The sequence below is a fragment of the Hemicordylus capensis genome, chromosome 14, assembly GCF_027244095.1.
Source record: "Hemicordylus capensis ecotype Gifberg chromosome 14, rHemCap1.1.pri, whole genome shotgun sequence".
NCBI lineage: Eukaryota > Metazoa > Chordata > Lepidosauria > Squamata > Cordylidae > Hemicordylus > Hemicordylus capensis.
Window position 1 is genome coordinate 12,393,404 of NC_069670.1, and position 18,693 is coordinate 12,412,096.

The 18,693-nt window shown below is 48.8% G+C and overlaps 1 protein-coding gene across 1 annotated transcript; it reads right to left on the reverse strand.

The window, feature by feature from the left end:
- Positions 1-7,543: 7,543 nt before the first annotated feature.
- VSIG8 (V-set and immunoglobulin domain containing 8) lies at positions 7,544-16,766 on the reverse strand. Its single transcript, XM_053278064.1, has 8 exons — positions 16,718-16,766; positions 14,277-14,452; positions 12,998-13,066; positions 12,727-12,871; positions 10,927-11,091; positions 9,269-9,391; positions 8,600-8,735; positions 7,544-8,003 (listed from the first exon to the last, which is right to left on the reverse strand). Exons 1-8 carry the CDS (start codon positions 16,764-16,766, stop codon positions 7,544-7,546), a joined length of 1,323 nt encoding a protein of 440 aa, XP_053134039.1.
- Positions 16,767-18,693: the final 1,927 nt, after the last annotated feature.

The following is an 18,693-nucleotide window of genomic DNA, read 5'->3' on the forward strand; positions in this document are numbered from 1 at the left end:
GACTCAGTATATGGCAGCTTCATTTGTTCCTATGTTGCCCTTGGCCCTGTCAGCAGGACCCATTTAACGAGGCCAACTTTCCTGGTGGCGGGGGAGACAGGGACAAAGGAGTCTAATACCAAATATTATGTAGTATCAGCCTTTCTCCCTCCATTTTTCCACCAGCAAAGATGTCCCCAAAGCAACAGGAATGCGAAGATAGCTCTCTGCCCCAAGGGGCTCCCAATGTAAAAGGAAACTCGAAGGAGGCACCAGCAACTGTCCCTGGGTGGATTCTCTGCTGGGCTGAAGGAGGACAGTTGCTCTCCCCCTGCTGAACCGAAGAGCTGCCACTCTCAAAGGTGCCTCTTGGCCCTCTTAGCAAGCTCCCCCTCCCCGCCCAACTTTTTGATCAGCCTCCTCCCCAATGTGGCATTCTTGGAGTATGATGGTTCAGTCTACTGGGCGCTTTCCAGACTAGACCCTGCAACGGGTCGCGTCGTATCTCGGAAGTGTGGACAGCAGGGTGCCCTTCACACTGCCAATGCTTTGTCTCGAATAGAATTGCTGTGGTATATCATCCCGCATAAGGAAGTTGCTGTTTTGTTTTTGTTGTTCAGATTGTTGGTTTCCAAGAGGCTGCTCCCGCTGCTGCTTACGTTCCGAAGGCGACTTGCCTCAACGGAGGCATTTTGCTGCTGTTGAGCAGCTAGGCTGGAAAGCACCCTGGCACGCTCAGCATGGCCCAGCTGGAAGGAGCCGAGCCTCTCGTGCGTGAAGAGCTATCCTACTTTGCCCAGCCTACTGTAGACAAACAGAAAAACCTCGCCCAGGCTTGACTTGGGAGCAAATGTTCCCTTCCGGCACTTGAGAGTCCGGGCTGTGCTTACAGAGCGTGGTGGAAAGGCATGCTGTGTGTACGTGGGTATTTACGACGTATTTAAAGTATTTAATACCTGGGTATTTAAGAGAACGTCTTCTTCTCCATGATCCCCACCGCCTCTTGAGATCATCTAGAGAGGTTCATCTGCAGGTGCCGCCAACTTGCTTGGCGGCTACTCAGGAACGGGCCTTCTCCATTGCTGGCCCTGGACTTTGGGGTGCACTTCCGGTGGAAATAAGAGTTCCCCCTCCCACCCTCTGGCAACTTTTAAAAAGGTGCTGAAGGCACATCTATTCAGCCAGGCTTTTGATTAGATTCATGGTTTAAATGTTTAATGCTGGTTTTAAATGATTTCAATGTTAATAGATTTAATGTTTACATGATTTTAATTATTTACTCGATTTAGTTTTGATTTTAACTGTTAATTGGTTTTTATTGGTTTTATTTGTTGTAAACTGCCCTGAGCCATTTTTGGAGAGGTGGTATATAAATTAAATTAAATTAAATAATTAAATTAAATTAAATTTAAACATACATTAGGGGAGAGGCTGGAACTCAGTGGCAGAGTATCTGCTTTGCATGCAGAATGCCCTCAGTCCAGTCCTTGGCATTTCCCGGAAGGATGGAGCAGAGTCCTACCTAAAAACCCAGGGAGCAGCTGCCTGCCAGTGCAGACAATACTGAGCTGGGTTGACCAAGGGCCTGACTCAGTAGAAGGCGGCTTAATCCGTCATGCGTTTAAAGTGGCCAGGAGGCTGGCTGCTGTGAGCCAGGGCCAGGTTGTCAAACCATACCTCTTCCCAGAACTGGTTAAGTGGCATTCCGCAAAGTGGCCTCTTCTAAGCTCATGAGTTGTGGCCCACCAGATGCCTCTGGGAAGCCCACAGGCAAGAGTGAAGGGCAGGCCCTTTCTCCTTCTGTGGCTCCCCTGCAACTGGGAATCAGAGGCATCTTGCCTCTGAGGCTGGAGGTGGCCTATAGCCACCAGGCAAGTAGCCGTTGATAGACCTCTCCTCCAGGGAGTGATCCAAACCCCTCTTAAAACCATCCAGGCTGTTGGCTGTCACTACATCCTGTGGCAGAGAATCCCACAGATTAATTACATGCTGTGTGGAAAAAGTACTTCCTTTTGTTGGTCCTAAATTTCTTGGCATTCAGTTTCATGGGATGACCCTGGTTCTAGTGTTATGCGAGAGGGAGAGAAATGTCTCTCTATCTACTCCATGCATGATTATATAGACCTCGATCATGTCTCCCCTAACTCACCTCTTTTCCAAACTAAAAAGCCCCAGGTCTTGTACCTCGCCCCGTAAGGAAGGTGCTCCAGGTCCCTGATCATCTTGGTTGCCCTCTTCTGCACCTTCTCCAGTTCTCCAATCTTTCTGGTTGTTTTTTCCCCCCCTCCCCATTCAAGTCAGGTTGTGTATACTGGGGCAGCAACGCAGGGTGTTGACTTCCCAAGAAGCATCACAGCCTTAGTCTCATCTCTGGTTTAGGATGCAGCCATTGTGGGGGCAAATTACATATCTTTTGAGGGGGGCTTGTTTACTTCTTCTGGCACTGCCTCCCCACTACAAAAACAAGGGTGTTGCCGAGGAAGGAAAGTCTCCTTGTTGCTTCAGCAACTTTTAAAATCGACCGAGAGTTGCACAATAAAACTGGACTCCTCAAACCTCGGCCTTCTCCTCGACCTATCTAGGGATCATTCCACAAACTCTGACCCCCAACAAAGTTAAAGCCGAGGTGGAAGGAACTGGGTCCTATTTGACCAAACCCGGCCAATGCGAACCCGAAAATGGAGAGAGACGCATGCAGAAGGGATTTCGAAACCCTGAGTGCAAAGAGGAACCGTGAGGATGGAAGCAACCAGGTGTGTCCGTCTGTGAGCGTGTGGGAGTCTGGCGTCTGCATTAGCATGCGGTGAACGCGCAAAGCTGGCACACTTTGAACTGGGAGGAGAGCAACCCGAGCGTCAAGCCAGAAGGAATCTGAGAACCAAACGCTCCCACCCTGTATCTGAGTTCCACCAAACCGCAAAAACGCCAGGGTGGCACTTAAAGCTGTCAGCCATTGCCAGTAATCCGTCTGAAAATGACAGGCTCCCTTGAAGGACCGGCTGTTGTGATACAGCCTGCAGGTTGTTTTTGATGAGGGAGACGGTGCTCCATGAACCTGCATAAACACACCCGCCTACTGCTAGCTAGGTTAGTGGGGCAAATGTATTCAGGTGGGTTGCAGCGATCTCAAAAAATGTGGCTGGTGAGCATTACGGATTCCAGAACACCAGACCAGCACGTACATAAGACTCCGTGTGGAAGGGTGCCCTTGGCAAAGGACCCTCCATGAGCTCTGTTCCTAGCTGGATGGGACTCGGGAGAGTCTCTCAGTCTATCAGGGGATCAACAAAAGAAGCTGCCCCATACTGAGTCAGACCCTTGGTCCAACTAGCTCAGGATTGTCGACACTGACCGGCAGCAGCTCTCCAAGGTTTTAGCCAGAGTCTTTCCCAGCCCCAGGGATCTGGGACCACCTGCATGCCAGTAGATGCTTTCCCACTGAGCTATGGCTCTGTCCCCGCAGGGGACTAACACAATGCTCCCAAAAATGCAAACCAAGGCAGACTCAACAGTGGGCCATTCATGCTCACTGCCGCAAGACCAGCTCTCCTCGCATGAGTGGGAGGAGTGGGCCCTTCTGAGGGTGCTGCTTACCTGAAGGATTTCCTGTTCCCATATCAACCACATCAATTTCCCAAAACTGAAGGCTGGGAAATTTAGGACTGACCGACAAGAGGGAGTACTTTTTCACACAGCGCAGAATGAATCTGTGGAATTCTTGGCCATGGGATGGGGTGATGGCCGGTTGGGGCCAAACGAGTGTGTTATGTAGGGTTTTGCATTTATCACATGCATGTGATTAGGTTTTGGATATGTTTTAAATATACAGGTTGTATTTGTATGGGATTGAGTGGTTACAGGACCTGTGGCTTGGTCACCTTCTTGAATGAAACCACAGCTGTATCCAGTTGCTGCAGGGGAAAGGGTAGGCTGTGTTTAAGCCATTTGGCTGGAACAAACAGATGAAGCTGAAAACAGCAGCTAGTGAAAATCCCATCCTTAGATGCATGGAGTTTAATAGCAAGCATTATATACAGCTTCATGAGATGCCTATGCCTTTAGAAGAACAACAGACTACTATGGTAATTGATTGATCTATACATTCTTGGTTTTTTACTGCATGAGATGTTGGGTTGTTTTAACTTGTTTTAAGGAATTTGGAGTATAATATATGTATGGTATGAGTCTCCATTGTGTATACTTAAGGAGACCTTTTGTTTTGGGTCAAAATGTGTTTGGCCCTGCTGGTGGATCAGGCCCAAGGAGGCCCATCTAGTCCAGCATCCTGTTTCACACGGTGGCCCACCAGATGCCTCTGGGGAGCCCACAGGCAAGCGGTGAAGCCCTGCCCTCTTTCCTGCTGTTGCTCCCCTGCAACTGGTATTGAGAGGTACCTTGTCTTTGAGGCTGGAGGTGGCCCACAGCCACCAGACTAGTAGCCATTGATAGACCTGTCTTCCAGGAATCTGTCTAAACCCCTTTTGAAGCCGTCCAAGCTGGTGGCCAGCACCACATCCCATGGCAAGGAATTCCATAGATTTAATTATGCAATGTATGAAAAAGTACTTCCGCTTGTTGGTCCTAAATTTCCCAACCTTCAGTTTCATGGGGTGACTCCTGGTTCTAGTGTTGTGAGAGAGGGAGAAAAGTCTATCTCTGTCCACCCTCTCCGCTCCATGCATAATTTTATACACGTTGGTCATGTCTCCTCTTAGTCACCTCTTTTCCAAGGTAAAGAGCCCCAGATGCTGTAACCTATATCTTATCTTCATTGTAATTAAAGGATATTTACTTATATCTATTGAGCCAGTGTGATGTAGCGGTTAGAGTGCTGGACTAGGACCAGGGAGACCGGAGTTCAAATCCCCATTCAGCCATGAGACTTGCTGGGTGACTCTGGACCAGTCCCTTCTCTCTCAGCCTGACCTACTTCACAGGGTTGTTGTGAGGAGAAACTCAAGTATGTAGTACTCTGGGCTCCTTGGAGGAAGAGTGAGATATAAATGTAAAATAAATTAAATATTAGACAAATTCATGGTGGACAGGTCTTCTCTGTGGCAGCCCCATGTTGATGGGATGGTTTTCCCAGAGAGATCCATCAGGTACTCTGTTGGTCTGTCTTTAAACTATTGTTGATGGTTTGTTTTTGTTTGTTTAATTCTTGTGCAATTAAGTCTTTAATTGTTTTAATTAAATCTCTTGTTTTTCTCAAGAAGATTGTTAGCAGTGGGCTATTTTTAGATAATAGGAGATTTTAGGAGATTTTTTTTTTTTTAGCAGTGGGCTATTTTTAGATAGTTTTGTGTGTTACAAATTGCATGTTTCCTGCTGAAAATTGTTAGCTGTCCAGTGTTGATTTTGAAGGATGAGATATAAACATTCCAAACATCATAAAAACAAACTATTAAAAATAACAAATAATTGAAATAACCACAATTAAGTACAAAAATAAACATGACAAAAATTGGAAGAAAAAAAATTAGTATAAACAAAAATGATAAGAAAATGAAAATAACAATGGGAAGAGGTTTCATAAGCAGTCTTGTAACCTGGTCAAGTTCTGGCTAGAATATTATTATTGGACTCAGAGAGCATATTGTGAGAAGCCTGGGTTTCTGTAGGAACAGACAGCCCAGATGGCTAGGAACGGTTTGATGGGCTATCTCCCCAAGAACATGGATTTTGCTTCTCAAAATGGCTTTCCCCCACAATAATGGCCAAGCCTGGGTCCCCGTTAAAGTGTGCCATTGAGTCAATGTCAACTCCTGATGACCACAGAGCCTTGTGGTTTTCTTTGGTAGTATACAGGAGGGGTTTCCCATTGCCTGCTCCTACGCAGTACGAGAGGATGCCTTTCAGCATCTTCCTGTTTCGCTGCTGCCTAATATAGGAGTTTTCTATATTCTGGGAAACACACCAGCGGGGATTTGAACCAGCAACCTCTGGCTTGCTAGGCAAGTCATTTCCCCACTGCGCCATTATTGCAAGTAAATTCTCGCTGGGGTAACAGTTGGAGAGCCTGCATGCCAGGACTCCAGTTGGCTCGAAAGTTTGGACAATCCATCCCTAGGGCTGGGCTGTGCAGATCTGCTACTGGTCTCCTTTTTGCCACTTGAGCAGGAGAATTATCCACACCATGCACTTCTTGGTCTGATGGTTTATTGAACCTCTACCCCTTCCTTCTTTCTTTCTAAAGGTGGGCAAACAAAGAACTGACATTCATTCACATTAAAACACACCCAAAGCTCATCCATATACATGCAATACAATTAAACTGGCAGTAGCAGAAATGACACCAGGGTTGAAAAAACAAAACAAAATCCATGCCAAATGCCTGGTGGAATGAAAAAGGCTTCATCCTTCTTCAAAAGGTCTGCAAGAGCGGAACGTGGGAGGAGGACCTCTCTCAAAAAGGAGACGGAGGACATGGTCCATCCAGTTCTTGCAGGGCAGAGCCCGGGGAAGAGCAGAAGTGCTGACTTTACTTTTACAGCCCCTCAAAAGAGAACTTCTGGATCACCAAAGTGTAAGAAGGAGCTGCGTGTAGAAGCACCGGTTTCTGCCCAAATTACTGCACTCCGTCCTTTTCACTGGCAGAGCATCAAGTCATACAGAGATGCAACAGGCAGGCTCCTTTGATGGCTGATAATTCAGCAATGGGAGCGATGGAATGATCCAGTCACACCCATTGCAGAGATGTAGCAGAAATACCTCACCCCGCAGCTGAGTCCGGAAGAAGGCAACGCAGGGCTTCTCCAGGGGAGGGCATGGGGGGTGGGGTGGGGGGCTTTAGTTACCTAATTCATTTCTGGTTGCACATTATCATTCTTTCGTGGCATACCAAGGGGAAAGCTAGATGAGGTACAGATCACTTAAGGCCTCCTTTTTGAGCTGGCCTTGAGATTTTGCATCTTTGGAAGCAAATGTCAGAAGAAACACCTAAGAACGTTTCTTAGAAGAAGCAAAACAAGTCCCTATAAGGCAAGCAAAAACCTCAGGAGGGCTCAGCACTTACCCTAATCTTGATTATTTTTAAGTGCAATTGACACGGATGGGATCTTTTCTCCTAAAGGAAACAGAGGCAGCAAGGGAAGACGGATCTGGATTGGGACCGCAGCAGGGGTAAAGAAACCCGCTCCGCCCCCATCCTGGTCCTGACCTGTATCGGGGCCTCATATGGTGAGTTCCCTTTAAAAACACACAACAAGCAGCAGTTCAGGTACAAACTAATGTGCCTACTTTCACATGGAAGCCACCATCTTGGATTGGGCTGCATGATGTCATCACAAACCACGCCGTCCAGGGGTCCATATGTGCCACAACATCTGTACCAAATTTGGTGCAAATTGGTGCAGGCATTGCAATGTCGTTAAGCAGGGGGAGGGGAGACGGACACACGGAACGCAAGGCGATCTCCAAAGGACACTCTCCATGTGGAAAGTGGACTAGAAATTCAGAGTCTTCTATTACTCCATTGGCATACCATCCAGATTGGCCCTTGGGCACTCAAGGCTCATGGATTCTCCTCTCTGGGGTGTAGCGGGGCTGCTTCAGCCACAGGAGCCTATACCACGAGGCCGTCTCTGCTCTGGGCTGACACCATCACGGGAACTCCTCCATATTGGCTAGGATGGTTCTGCTTCCCCTGGGCTGGGTCCCGGCTGGAAGTACCGGAGCTGCTTCCTGGATTTGCACCACTGGGCGACTGCGAGGAGGAAGCGGTGACTCCAGTTTTCCCACGGGCAGAGGAAGGCGTGTTGGGCGGGCAGTGGATCCTGGCCTGGGTGGTGACCCTGGACGGACACCCACTCTTGCGGCTTTCGCTCCCCGCGTTGCTGCAGTTGGCATGAAGGCTGAGGTCTGTGTCGCTTGCTGGGGTGACCATCTCTACCCCTTCTTGTTCCTTGGGCGGCTCGTATTTGCGGCGTTGCGAGAAGCTGAGATTGTAGGGCATGTAGCCTAGGATGGACCGCAGGCTGCTGTTCCGGCTCTCAGCCCGTCTCCGAGGCGGAGCTGTGTCGACCCTGCAAGTGGGGAGAGAGGTGAAGAAGAAGACTTGACGTGGGTTGATTTTAATCTGCCTCTGATAACAGGCAGGAGACTCCGGCTGACTGAGCAAAGAAGCACATGTCCAAGTGGCGATTCTCTTCTCTTTAGCAGGGGGAGAGCAGCTGGCCCTATCCAGCCCCAGCACAGCATCCTGCCAAAGCATCTCTTTTTAGCATCTTTTTTGAGTTTGTGAATCCTATGGGGAGCCATCTTGTTTCTGTTGTGCCACAAAGGTGGAGTGGAGGCTTGTGGACAATCTTCCCTGCAGCCGGCTATCCCAGATATTGTTGGCTACAGCTCCCAGCATTCCCAGTTGCCCTTGGATGGGAACTGCAGTCAACCACATCTGGGAATCCCCGTCACAGCAAGCAGTGTTTGTGGGGAGGTGGCGGTCCAGGTTGGGTGAGACGGCTGGAGATGGGGGTGAATCCACAGAGGCAACCAGTCCGCCATCTCCACCTTTCTGCCTCTTGAGACACACCTCGCCTCATTGGTGGGATGCCCCCAAGGACACCAGATATTGCTAGTGCTATTTTCTTACAAGAGGGCCCCTTTCTCCCCGTTGGCTCACCTGATCTGATTGGCCTGTTCTTTGTCCCGCTTCCTTCGGCAGCAGCAAATGAGCGCCACGGTCAGGCCCAGGAGGAGCAGAAGCAGCAGCAGAGAGCCGAAGACCGCTCCCACGATGATGCCCACCTGGTTGGAATCTACGGAGCAAAAAAGACGGACTCCTTGAGAGATCACCAGAGTTTCCCAAGCGAGCTGGGCTTGAAAGGACTGGGGAACGAGGCCGGCTGGAAGCAAGCAAGTTTAACTATGGGGTCCCCCTCTATAGGGGTTCTTGGGGAGACCGCAGTGGGTCTCCTTTCAGTAGCTACTTTATTTCCCTTCCCAATGCTCCCAACACAAGCATTATGGAAGCATTATGGGGAAAGTTGTGATTCCCCACAGGGAGCCACCATTATATCTCCGCAACGCTACGGAATTGTGGGTAAAAAATGGCAGCCAACCCAAACTTCTCAGGGATGGGGACCCAGCAGCTGCCCGCCACTAGGCTAGCAGGGGAGAGTTCTGACCCAACTGGAAGCAGGCTAGAACCCAGCATTCTGTTTGGGCCAGAATGTCCCGGAAGTGGCATATGAGAAGGACCTAGCCGACCATTAGATGTGTATTTCCTTCACATTCAGAGGCGACTCTGCAGTTCAGTTTTCGGTCTCCAGACACAAAACGCTGCTCTCACCTGCTGAAAAGGAAACCTCGAGAGTACACCGGACAGATCCGACCTTGTTGGCCACGGTGCACTGGTAAATGCCCACATGTTCACGCGACAGGCTCTGAATGACCAGGTCGCCGGGATTCAGGCCTTCGGAGGAGAGAGAATCAGAGTTTAGGGTCACATCGGCTAGAGTTGTGCTGCTCAGTCTGAGCTGAGTTCCCCCAAAATTACACAGAGAGGGCCCCAAACTTCCTCATTAGGAAGGACTCCGATACCTTGTTTCCCCTGCCCCACCGCCTATCTGACCCAGCTGGAAGTCCCAAATCACAGGAGGGTCTTTACCCTCGCTCGATGTCAAGCCCTCCCCTCTACTGTATTAGAAGTCAGGTAGGTATAGAGAGACCAATTGCAGAGAGAAAATGTCCTTGCGACACTAGGCAGGTTGAATCCACTATGCACATCCTCTGCCCCTTCTATAGAGACAGTCTTGGCAATCTCATCTTGCCGCTACCTCTTAAGTACCCTGGTCACCCGAGCCATTTTTACACTTGGTTGCTACTTTCAGGTGCAGATCCTGCCATCACAGAGAATACTGCCGAGTTCTGCGTGGCAGCGGGCAGGATTCGCTGGGTCCTGACAGCCATCAGGCCCTGCTACAGCACCACGTGAATGTTCTGACTATTCCATTTTCAATTTTTCGCTTCTGTAGTTTACACTCACAGTATAGTATAAACGTTTAAGCTCGTGCTTTGTGCTTTGACCATTTTAACACAGCAATTAATCAGTTTTCATTATTACAATTTGCATAATTTTAACATAGTATCATTTTAATATCATTTTAGTATCATCTTTGGAGAAGAGAGCTGGTCTGGTGGGAGCAAGTATGACTGGTCCCCTTAGCTAAGCAGGGTCGGCCCTGGTTGCATATGAATGGGAGATTTGATGTGTGAGCACTGTAAAATCTTCCCTATAGGGGATGGGGCCGCTCTGGAAAGAGCATCTAGGTTCCAAGTTCCCTCCCTGGCAGCATTTCCAAGATAGGGCTGAGAGGGACTCCTGCCTGCAACCTCGGAGAAGCCGCTGCCAGTCTGTGTAGACAATACTGACCTAGATGGACCTATGGTCTGACTCAGTATATGGCAGCTTCCTATGTTCCTAATGCAGTTTCTTATAATCAGCTTTCATTCATAATTATATAATTTTGTATTGGGTTAGATTAGACTCTAACAATGCTGCAGGTCCATTGCTTAAGAACTATACCCTGCAGTTGTAGATTTCATAACTCAACCACATTATCTACAGTTTTATAGATTGTAATTGCTTTTATGGTATTATGTCATATTACGGTCTAGGGCCGTAATCAAGAACATTGCTTGATAATTATACTGAGATAAGCAAGACAGGATTTGCACAATATGGAGATAAGCTTTGCAAGGCCCCAGGAGTGTGTGTTCTCGTCATTTCTGCTTGGTTGCTGAAAGCAGGAGCTGCTGACTACTTTATCTTGCGTTTTGCTCTTTGCTTCATTTCCAGCACTGGGGAGCCTTCCCTCCACCTGATAACTGCAAAGGGATATTTTCCAGATATCACACCCTCTTCTCAAAGGAAACCCTCCAATGCTGGGCGTGCAGCAGCAGCAGCAGAGTCAAATCTGGGCACCTTCATCTGTCACCGACGCTTACCTTTTGCAGTGGCAGGGAGTGGCCAGTTCCCAAAGGGCCGCTCTGCCTCCTTGGACCACTGGTAGAGGAGAGGAGAGGATCCAGCATGCGCGGCACAGCGCAGGGTGATTCCTCGGCCCATGGCCACCCGGCCCTCTATCGAGCACTGGGGAGTAGATGGTCTCTCTGACACACGGGAGAGAAAGCGACATCCGTTAGCAAAGAAGACGCCGTGCCTGAGCAGAGATCTGGTGGGCTTCATTCTGAGCACCTTGTTTCCAGCAGTGGACAGCAGCCAGATGTCCCGGGGAAGCTCGCAAGCAAGGCATTGGGGTGAGTGAGCGCCAAGCCCTATGGCTTGTCTTGGGCAATGTAGCACTCGGAGATAGACTGCCTCTGTGCATGGAGGTTCCATTTAGCTACCTTAATGGTTAATAGCCAACAACAGATCTCTCCCTACGTGCTCTTTGGGCCTTCTGGTAAAGTTGCCAGGTCTCCAGGGTATCAGCAGGGGTATCCGCCACACTTGGCTTTTAGCTTGCACCTCCTCCGGAATGGAGGGGTGTGTTCACATATTGGCCAAATTTACCCCGAAGTCCCTGTGAGCTGTCAGGGGAGCATTTCACACACTATTTGGGGATTTTAAATTGTGCATTAGAGTGTAAGTGTCGCCCGATTTATACCTGGCGTTAAAAAATCCACTTTTTGCGTCATTTGGGGGGAGCAACTTTGAAAGTGCAGTAAAGCCTCGCAGTAAACCCGCGATAAAACCTGGTGTCTGGAGATGCTCCTGATGATTGTTGAAAACTATCCTGGATATCTTAATGGCATGTGGCTGGGCGAAATATTGGGGAAGAAAAATCTCCAGGAATAGCATCAGAGTTAATAACCTTCCTTTCCGGCCATTCAGGCTTTTCTTTTCGGCATCTTGTCTGGCTTTAGGATCTCTCTGACTCGTTTTCAAAAAGAGAATCAATCAGTTGTTGTGAAGACCCCTCTTTAAAGACTTATCTTTTTAGCCTGGCTTCTAATGCTATCTAGTTTTAATTTCAATGTGTTTTTTATTTCAATGTAAACTCCCCTGAGCTGCTTTAGGAAGGGTGGTCTGTAAATCAAATTATTATTTTTAATCAATAATAATAATAATAATAATAACAGATTGCCACAATATCTCAAATACGGCATATCTATCTATCTATCTATTTATCTAAAAGCACAGGGCAAATTTCATGAAAATATGACACAAGGTGACACATCTACATTCTTTCCTGATCGCAAGGCCTATATTCTTCATGTAATTAAGTCCTATTTTAAGTCTCATTTGTCTTTTCAATGTCATTTTCTACATTTTTTAAAAAGCAGGTATTTTGTATGAAGCCTGTTGACGTGAATACCATAAGCAGAACAAGCTGGTCATGTGTTGTGATTTTGTAGACGCAAATGACTAAAGAAATAAGTACAATATTGTCCGTCTTATTTTCCATCCCAATCCTAACAACCCCTAGTATGGAATTTTGCCCCTAATGTTCTTCATGGCATCCACCCTTGGGTGTGGGAGCCAGCCTAGTATAGTGGGTAGAGTGTTGGAGACTCGAGTTCGAGTCCCCATTCAGCCATGAAACTCGCTGGGTGACTGTGGGCCAGCTGCGTCTCTCTCAGCCTGGCCTACCTCACAGGGTGGTTGTGGAGATAAACCTAACCATGTGCACCTCTCTGGACTCCTTGGAGGAAAAACGGGACTGAAACATCGTAAATAAATAAATATTCATGGAACGCCCCACTGTGACCCCAAGATTTCTTTCCTGGGCTTCACGGACTCACCGAGCACTGTGATGGTCACCTTGCGAGTAGCCACGGTGGTTTTCTTCACCTTGCACTCGTAGGTCGCCGAGTCAGAAGTCTGCACGTTCTGCAGGTTGATGGAGGCGTCGTACTGGCTGGGGTCTGGGAGGGCAAAGTTTACCCGCTGCTGTAGGGCAGCACAGCAGTCGCCGACAGAGCTGATGGATCCCAGGTGGTGCCCACCGGCACTGCCCATCACCACGTTCTGCTGCAGCCCCGAGTGACCGAAGCGGCGCGGGTCCTGGGCCACGGGACCCCCCCTCTGCTGCACGTAAGGGTATCCGGGGTGGATCACCTGTTGTCCTTGGTAGCTAAGGATCTGGTGGGCAGGAACCAGAGAAGAACAGCACTGTTGAGTCAACACAGAAGGGGTTTCTCGGTGGCGTGCATGCCATGGCCACCGGTCGGGGCTTGCTGGGGTGTCCGGGAACGCCTTCCCTCCCCAGGGGAATTCTACTTGTCTTGTCTTGAAGCTGTCTCTGCCTCCTCTTGGAGTTCCCTGGCTGTGTGGGACCAATATGGCCGTGCCTTTGCAACTTTGCCCACTGCAGAGGGTCATGTTTCTTGGTTGGAGTTCCAGTGCATGGACCTTTGGGGGCACCGACGATCCTAATGACCACTAAGGGCATTGGGGGTAGAGGTAGCTAGTGAGGGTCTCCTGACCTGTCCCTGCTTTGCCTCTGCTCTATGACCCCTGCCTTGACTCCTCAGGTGTTTCCTGTAGTGCGTCTTCCTTTCCTCCTAGAGAGAAGATGGAAACATCTCTCTCTCTCCCTGCCTATTCATTATGTAGCTGATAGATAGGGTTAGGTCTCCCCTCTCTCAAATGTACATCACCGTCATCACAGACCCCCAACATTCTGGACCAGACCTGGAGGTTGCAGCCAGCTCTGGGGAGAGGCGGCTGATGCTCACAGCATCGCTGGATGAAGAGCATTTGTCTTTTCTGTAAGGCCCCAGGTAAGGAAGTGCAGGAAACCTTCTGGTCCCCTATCAACGTATCTGGTATTGTTTTGCCTGGCGCCTTGTGCATAATTCAAGGGACACTTAGCGGCTAAGATGGCTACAGGGAGGAGAGCTGGTCTTGTGGGTAGTGAGCATGGATTGTCCCCTTGGCTAAGCAGGGCCTGCCCCCAGTTTGCATTTGGATGGGAGACTGCATGTGAGCCCTGGAAGATATTCCCGTCTTAGGGGATGGGCCGCTCTGTGAAGAGCATCTGCCTGCTTGCATGCAGAAGGCTCCAAATTCCCTCCCTGGCAGCATCTCCAAGATGGGGCTGAGAGAGACTCCTGCCTGCAATGTTGGAGAAGCTGCTGCCGGTCTGGGTAGACAATGCTGAGCTAGACGGACCAAGGGTCTGACTCGGTGAATGGCAGCTTCCTGTGTCCCTACCTCCCAGGTGCAGATACTTTCTCCGGGCTGACTCCTGCCCACTGGCTTCTGGCTGTTCTGGCAGCTACAGAAGCAACAGCCCTAAACCAGCCCTAAACCAAAGTGGCACCGCGACCAATCCCCCCTGCCCACTCACCACACTGTCCAGGCTTGTGGGGTCAGCATTCAGCTGGGTCCATTCAATGTCCAGCCCGTTGGGGCCCTGATCCTCTGGCTCTAGCTCGTACGGACAGCCCAGCTTGACCGACTCGCCCTGGGCTAGGTAGATCACCTCCCGACCCTTGGCGTTGATCTTCACGGCCGCCAGAAGAGCTGTCGGGCAGAACAAAGGGACGTTACGGACGGCCTGTGTGTGTGTAAATCCACTCCGAAAGCCCCGATAAGGTCAAGGTACACTTGAAGCACCTTTTAAAATGAGCATCGTACATGGTGGTATTGGCTTTTGCTGACTGGAGCATGTTTTGTAAGATGTAGGAACGCCGTGTTGCCTTTTCTGGGCATCTTTTATATATGGCGTGACAGGTATGTACAGAGCAGGAGAAATGTAAACAGTTGGGCATAAAACCCATGAAATGTAAAGGTAAAGTTGCGCCGTTGGCGTCAGCTCCTGGCGCCCACAGAGCCCTGTGGTAGTCTTTGGTAGGATACAGGAGGGGTTGACCATTGCCTCCTCCCGCGCAGTATGAGAGGATGCCTTTCAGCATCTTCCTGTATCGCTGCTGCCCGATAGAGGTGTTTCCCAAATGTACCTGGAATAAATGCAGAGTCTCCCCTGACACTCTGTTGCTTTCCCCTTCTTCTGGTGTCTGCTTGTGTCAAATTAATTGGAAGTGCCTTGGGGGCAGAGACCTGGCTTGTACTGGAAAAAAATGCGGTTTCCCCCCCTGTTTACTCCTGCTACAGATTTCCTTCCTTAGGCAGTGTTGGGGGTCCGCTTGGTGAGGCAGCAGCCCTGAGACCACCTCTTCCTCTCTCGCAGCACAGCAACTCCCACAAAGTCCCTGCAGCGCAGAGACAAGGGGGCTTTATAGAGGGCAGGTTAGCAAGGACCCTTCAAAGCGGACCCTTTTCCTCCCTTTCGTCTGTTCTTTCGCTTCTTTAAACTAGATTGCAAACTTTTAGGAGCAGAGAGCTATACTTTTGTATAAGGCTATGGCTGTTGATGATGATCACACACACACACACACACACCCCATCTGTTAACCAAGACGCACTGCAAGAGCAGAAATTTGGTTGACTTCCTTTGGAGCACCCTGTTTCCAGCAGCTCGCAAGCAAGGCAGAGAGGTGAATGACAGCCAAACCCGAGTGCTTGTCTGGGGCATGCAGCACTCGGAGATAGACTGCCTCTGTGCATGGAGGTTCCTTTTAGCTCTCCTAACTGTTAATAGCCAACAACAGATCTCCCCTTCATGCATTTGGCATCTCTCTGGTAGAGTTACCAGGTCTGCAGGGAATCAGCAAGTGATGGTTTAAAAAAATCAGCAACCCACCCCTGAAATTTACACCCTTTTATTGTATAAAAGAGAAGGGCAAAAGCCACCCCTGGCCATAACACAATCTTTCTTTCTTTGCTACAAGGAGAACCTCCTGACCTAATTTGTTGTAAACCACCCCAAGACTTGCATTTTGGGCGGTATACACATATGCTAAATAAAATAAATATGAATACATAAAATGCTCCTATATATATAAAAAAAAAACACCAACCCCCCCCCGTACATAGAAAGCTAGCTCTCAAGGTCAGGATTCTAACCTTGACATGCTAGGTTTCTAAGAGTGGGGTTTTTATGAGAAATTCTCCAAATGTCTGGTATAGATGCACACGCCAGTCCTGAAGCAGAATGATCATACAGATGGTTCTTTATGTAGACAGGTCCTGAGTTCCATAAAGCTGTAAATGTGTGCAACAGGCTTCCAGTTTCAAGACTTACATTCTGGTGCTAAATACAAAATGAAAATATTTTCCTGCCTGTGGTTTACTGTTTAGCAAAACAAAGCAACACCAAGGGGAAGGCGGAATTTGGAAAGCCAAACAGACATGCAGTCAAGCGTGCAAAAGAAATAAGAAACATCCTTAAATCCAACCACAAAGGGGTCACATTTGGTGTCAGCAAAAAAAAAAAAAAAGGCAGTCACTACTTTAAAGGAAGCAGCAATCCTCTCTGTTCTGTTCTCTTCTGAGAGACGACTTAAACAGAGGGTTGCCTGGGGGAGGCCAAATATTTCAAGCCAATGTACGGGGCTGTAGGCACAGCATTTGCTTTGCATGGGGGAGGTCCCAGGTTCAATCCCTGGCAGCATCTCCAGGGAGGCCTGGGAGAGACTCCTGCCTGGCCCCTTGGCAAGATGCTGCCAGTCAGTGTAGAGACAATCCTGAGCTAGATGGATAGAAGGCATCTTCCTGTTTTCTAACCATGAGGACTGGACACTTTAAAAACAACAAAGTTTATACTGTGTAGAATCGTGAGTGATTTACCCCCATACATACCTGTGTATGTTTGGAGGGTATCCATGCTCTCAAATGTTCCCCACCACCCCCGGACATATCTGGGTGCCCACCCAAAGCACACCTTACCTGGTGTGAAGCACAGAAGGAACAGCTGCATCTCCCAGGTCCCAGCCATGGTCCACAGATGTATTTAGGGCAGCCAAAGCAATCCTTTCTGGAGAGGAGGGCTGGAGAGGGCACAGGCCAGAAGGACTTTGAGCAGAAGCCCTGGGGAGCTGGGTGCTTTTGATCTGTGAGGCCAGGTCCCACCCTCCCAAAGCACATGCCTTTGGGCTGAATTGGGAGGCAGAGCAGCACCACCCCAAAGGTGAACTGGCAGCATCTCCACCCAGTTTCTCCGCAGGTCACGTCCTTATTCAGCAGCTGAGTGACAACTCTGTGTCTTTTTCACCTAGGCAGCCAGCCCTGGCCTTTGCTACAGCAGGGCAATCACAGCTTTGGGCCTCTTGGGTCCCCGAACAGGGTGGTCGGAGGGTCCCAGCCTGTCAGAGGTCACCTCTTGTAATTGCAGCTGGAGTGGGGCAGAACAAAGCCCCCTCAGATAGGTCGCCGCGCTGATCAAAATTTCCTCGGCATTCCTCGGATTTTCATCCATCCACCAAATGGATCTCCAGATGATGCTTTGGGTGAAACTCAAGAGTCACTGAGAACAGGTGGTCTGCTCTGTGAAATTTCGCTACTCCTTCTTGGATGAAATTATTATTGTTTAAAATATCTATACCCCGTCCCCCCAGTACACTACTGCTCGGGGCGGCTCACGACAATAAAGTAGAGGCAATATACAATAAAAGCAATCAAATAACAAATCAAAAGTTGGGTTAAAAACCACGATCAGTATTAAAAGCGAAAAACTGAGAATTGTAAAAACTAAACACAAATAAAATCAAATGTTGTGCTCCATTTGTAACCATAAATTGTGGTTTGCTGCGCTCACAATAAAATAACGGAGAGTCCAATGGAAACTTAGATGACCCCAGCTGTTATGTCATCCTCATGAAATAATGGGCGAATGGAAACGCCAACAGCCATCTTGGGCAGATGTATAACATAATCCCGTCTGAATAGCTGAAAGGAGAATTTTTGACTCGGAAGGAGACTCTCTCAGAAGTGAATGCCACGCCACGGGGGCTGCTGCAGAGAGGCCCTGATGGAAGCGACTTTAGCCTATCAAAAGATGGAACTGGGAACAGACCAGTGGTGAACAGGAGGGTTTGGGAGATGCAACACTTTATTGCGTGGTTGACTTTTCTGTTTGCATTCTTTGACTGCCCGCCAATAGCCGGCTTTTAAAATAAACCGAATGGCTTTGAAGTATTTTTAATTGGTTTTAAATGGTTGTGAACTGTTTTACAATTGTTTTTATATTGTTTTAATCAGTGTGTTTTAAATGGTGTTTGTTTTTGTATCTCTGAAACTTGTTGTTCACCACCCAGAGCCTTTGGATGGGGCAGTCTTGAAATTGAATGAATGAATGAATATAGAACTTGTGATCATGCAAGATAGGTACTACGTTCGTCCCAGAAAGGAAGCTACACTGTGTTCATGGCAGCAACAGTTGTGCAGATCATAAAATGTGCACGGTTCACCTTGGACTGAACATTGAGGCCATGGTGAACAGCAACAATTTGCGTGCATTAATGTGCATGAATGCTGAGCATGTGTGCATTTGGTAGGTACAGTGGGAGAGGAATGCGTTGGGAACACAGCAAAAGGGGACCAGCTGTGTGGAAGTGATTCCCACTCTTCTCTGTTTTTTGTTTTGGCTTGACCATCAGGCACCCAGTTTCCTGCCTCCGAGGTGCGCTGTGTGAGTAGCCCTGTCTTCTGCAGAGAGAGGATGTGACTCTCCCTTACTGGGCCCAGGCCGGAAATGATTGCGGGACTCAGCTGTGCACCTTGCAATTAATTCACTGGTATGTCACAACTGAGTCAGGGCGGTTCCTTTGGATTTTGACAGGCCGTGATATTGGCGGAAAATGAAGCATTTTGCCAGAAATGCCTCTGTCGGGCCGTTTCCTTCCTCGTTGGGCACCTCTGCACGT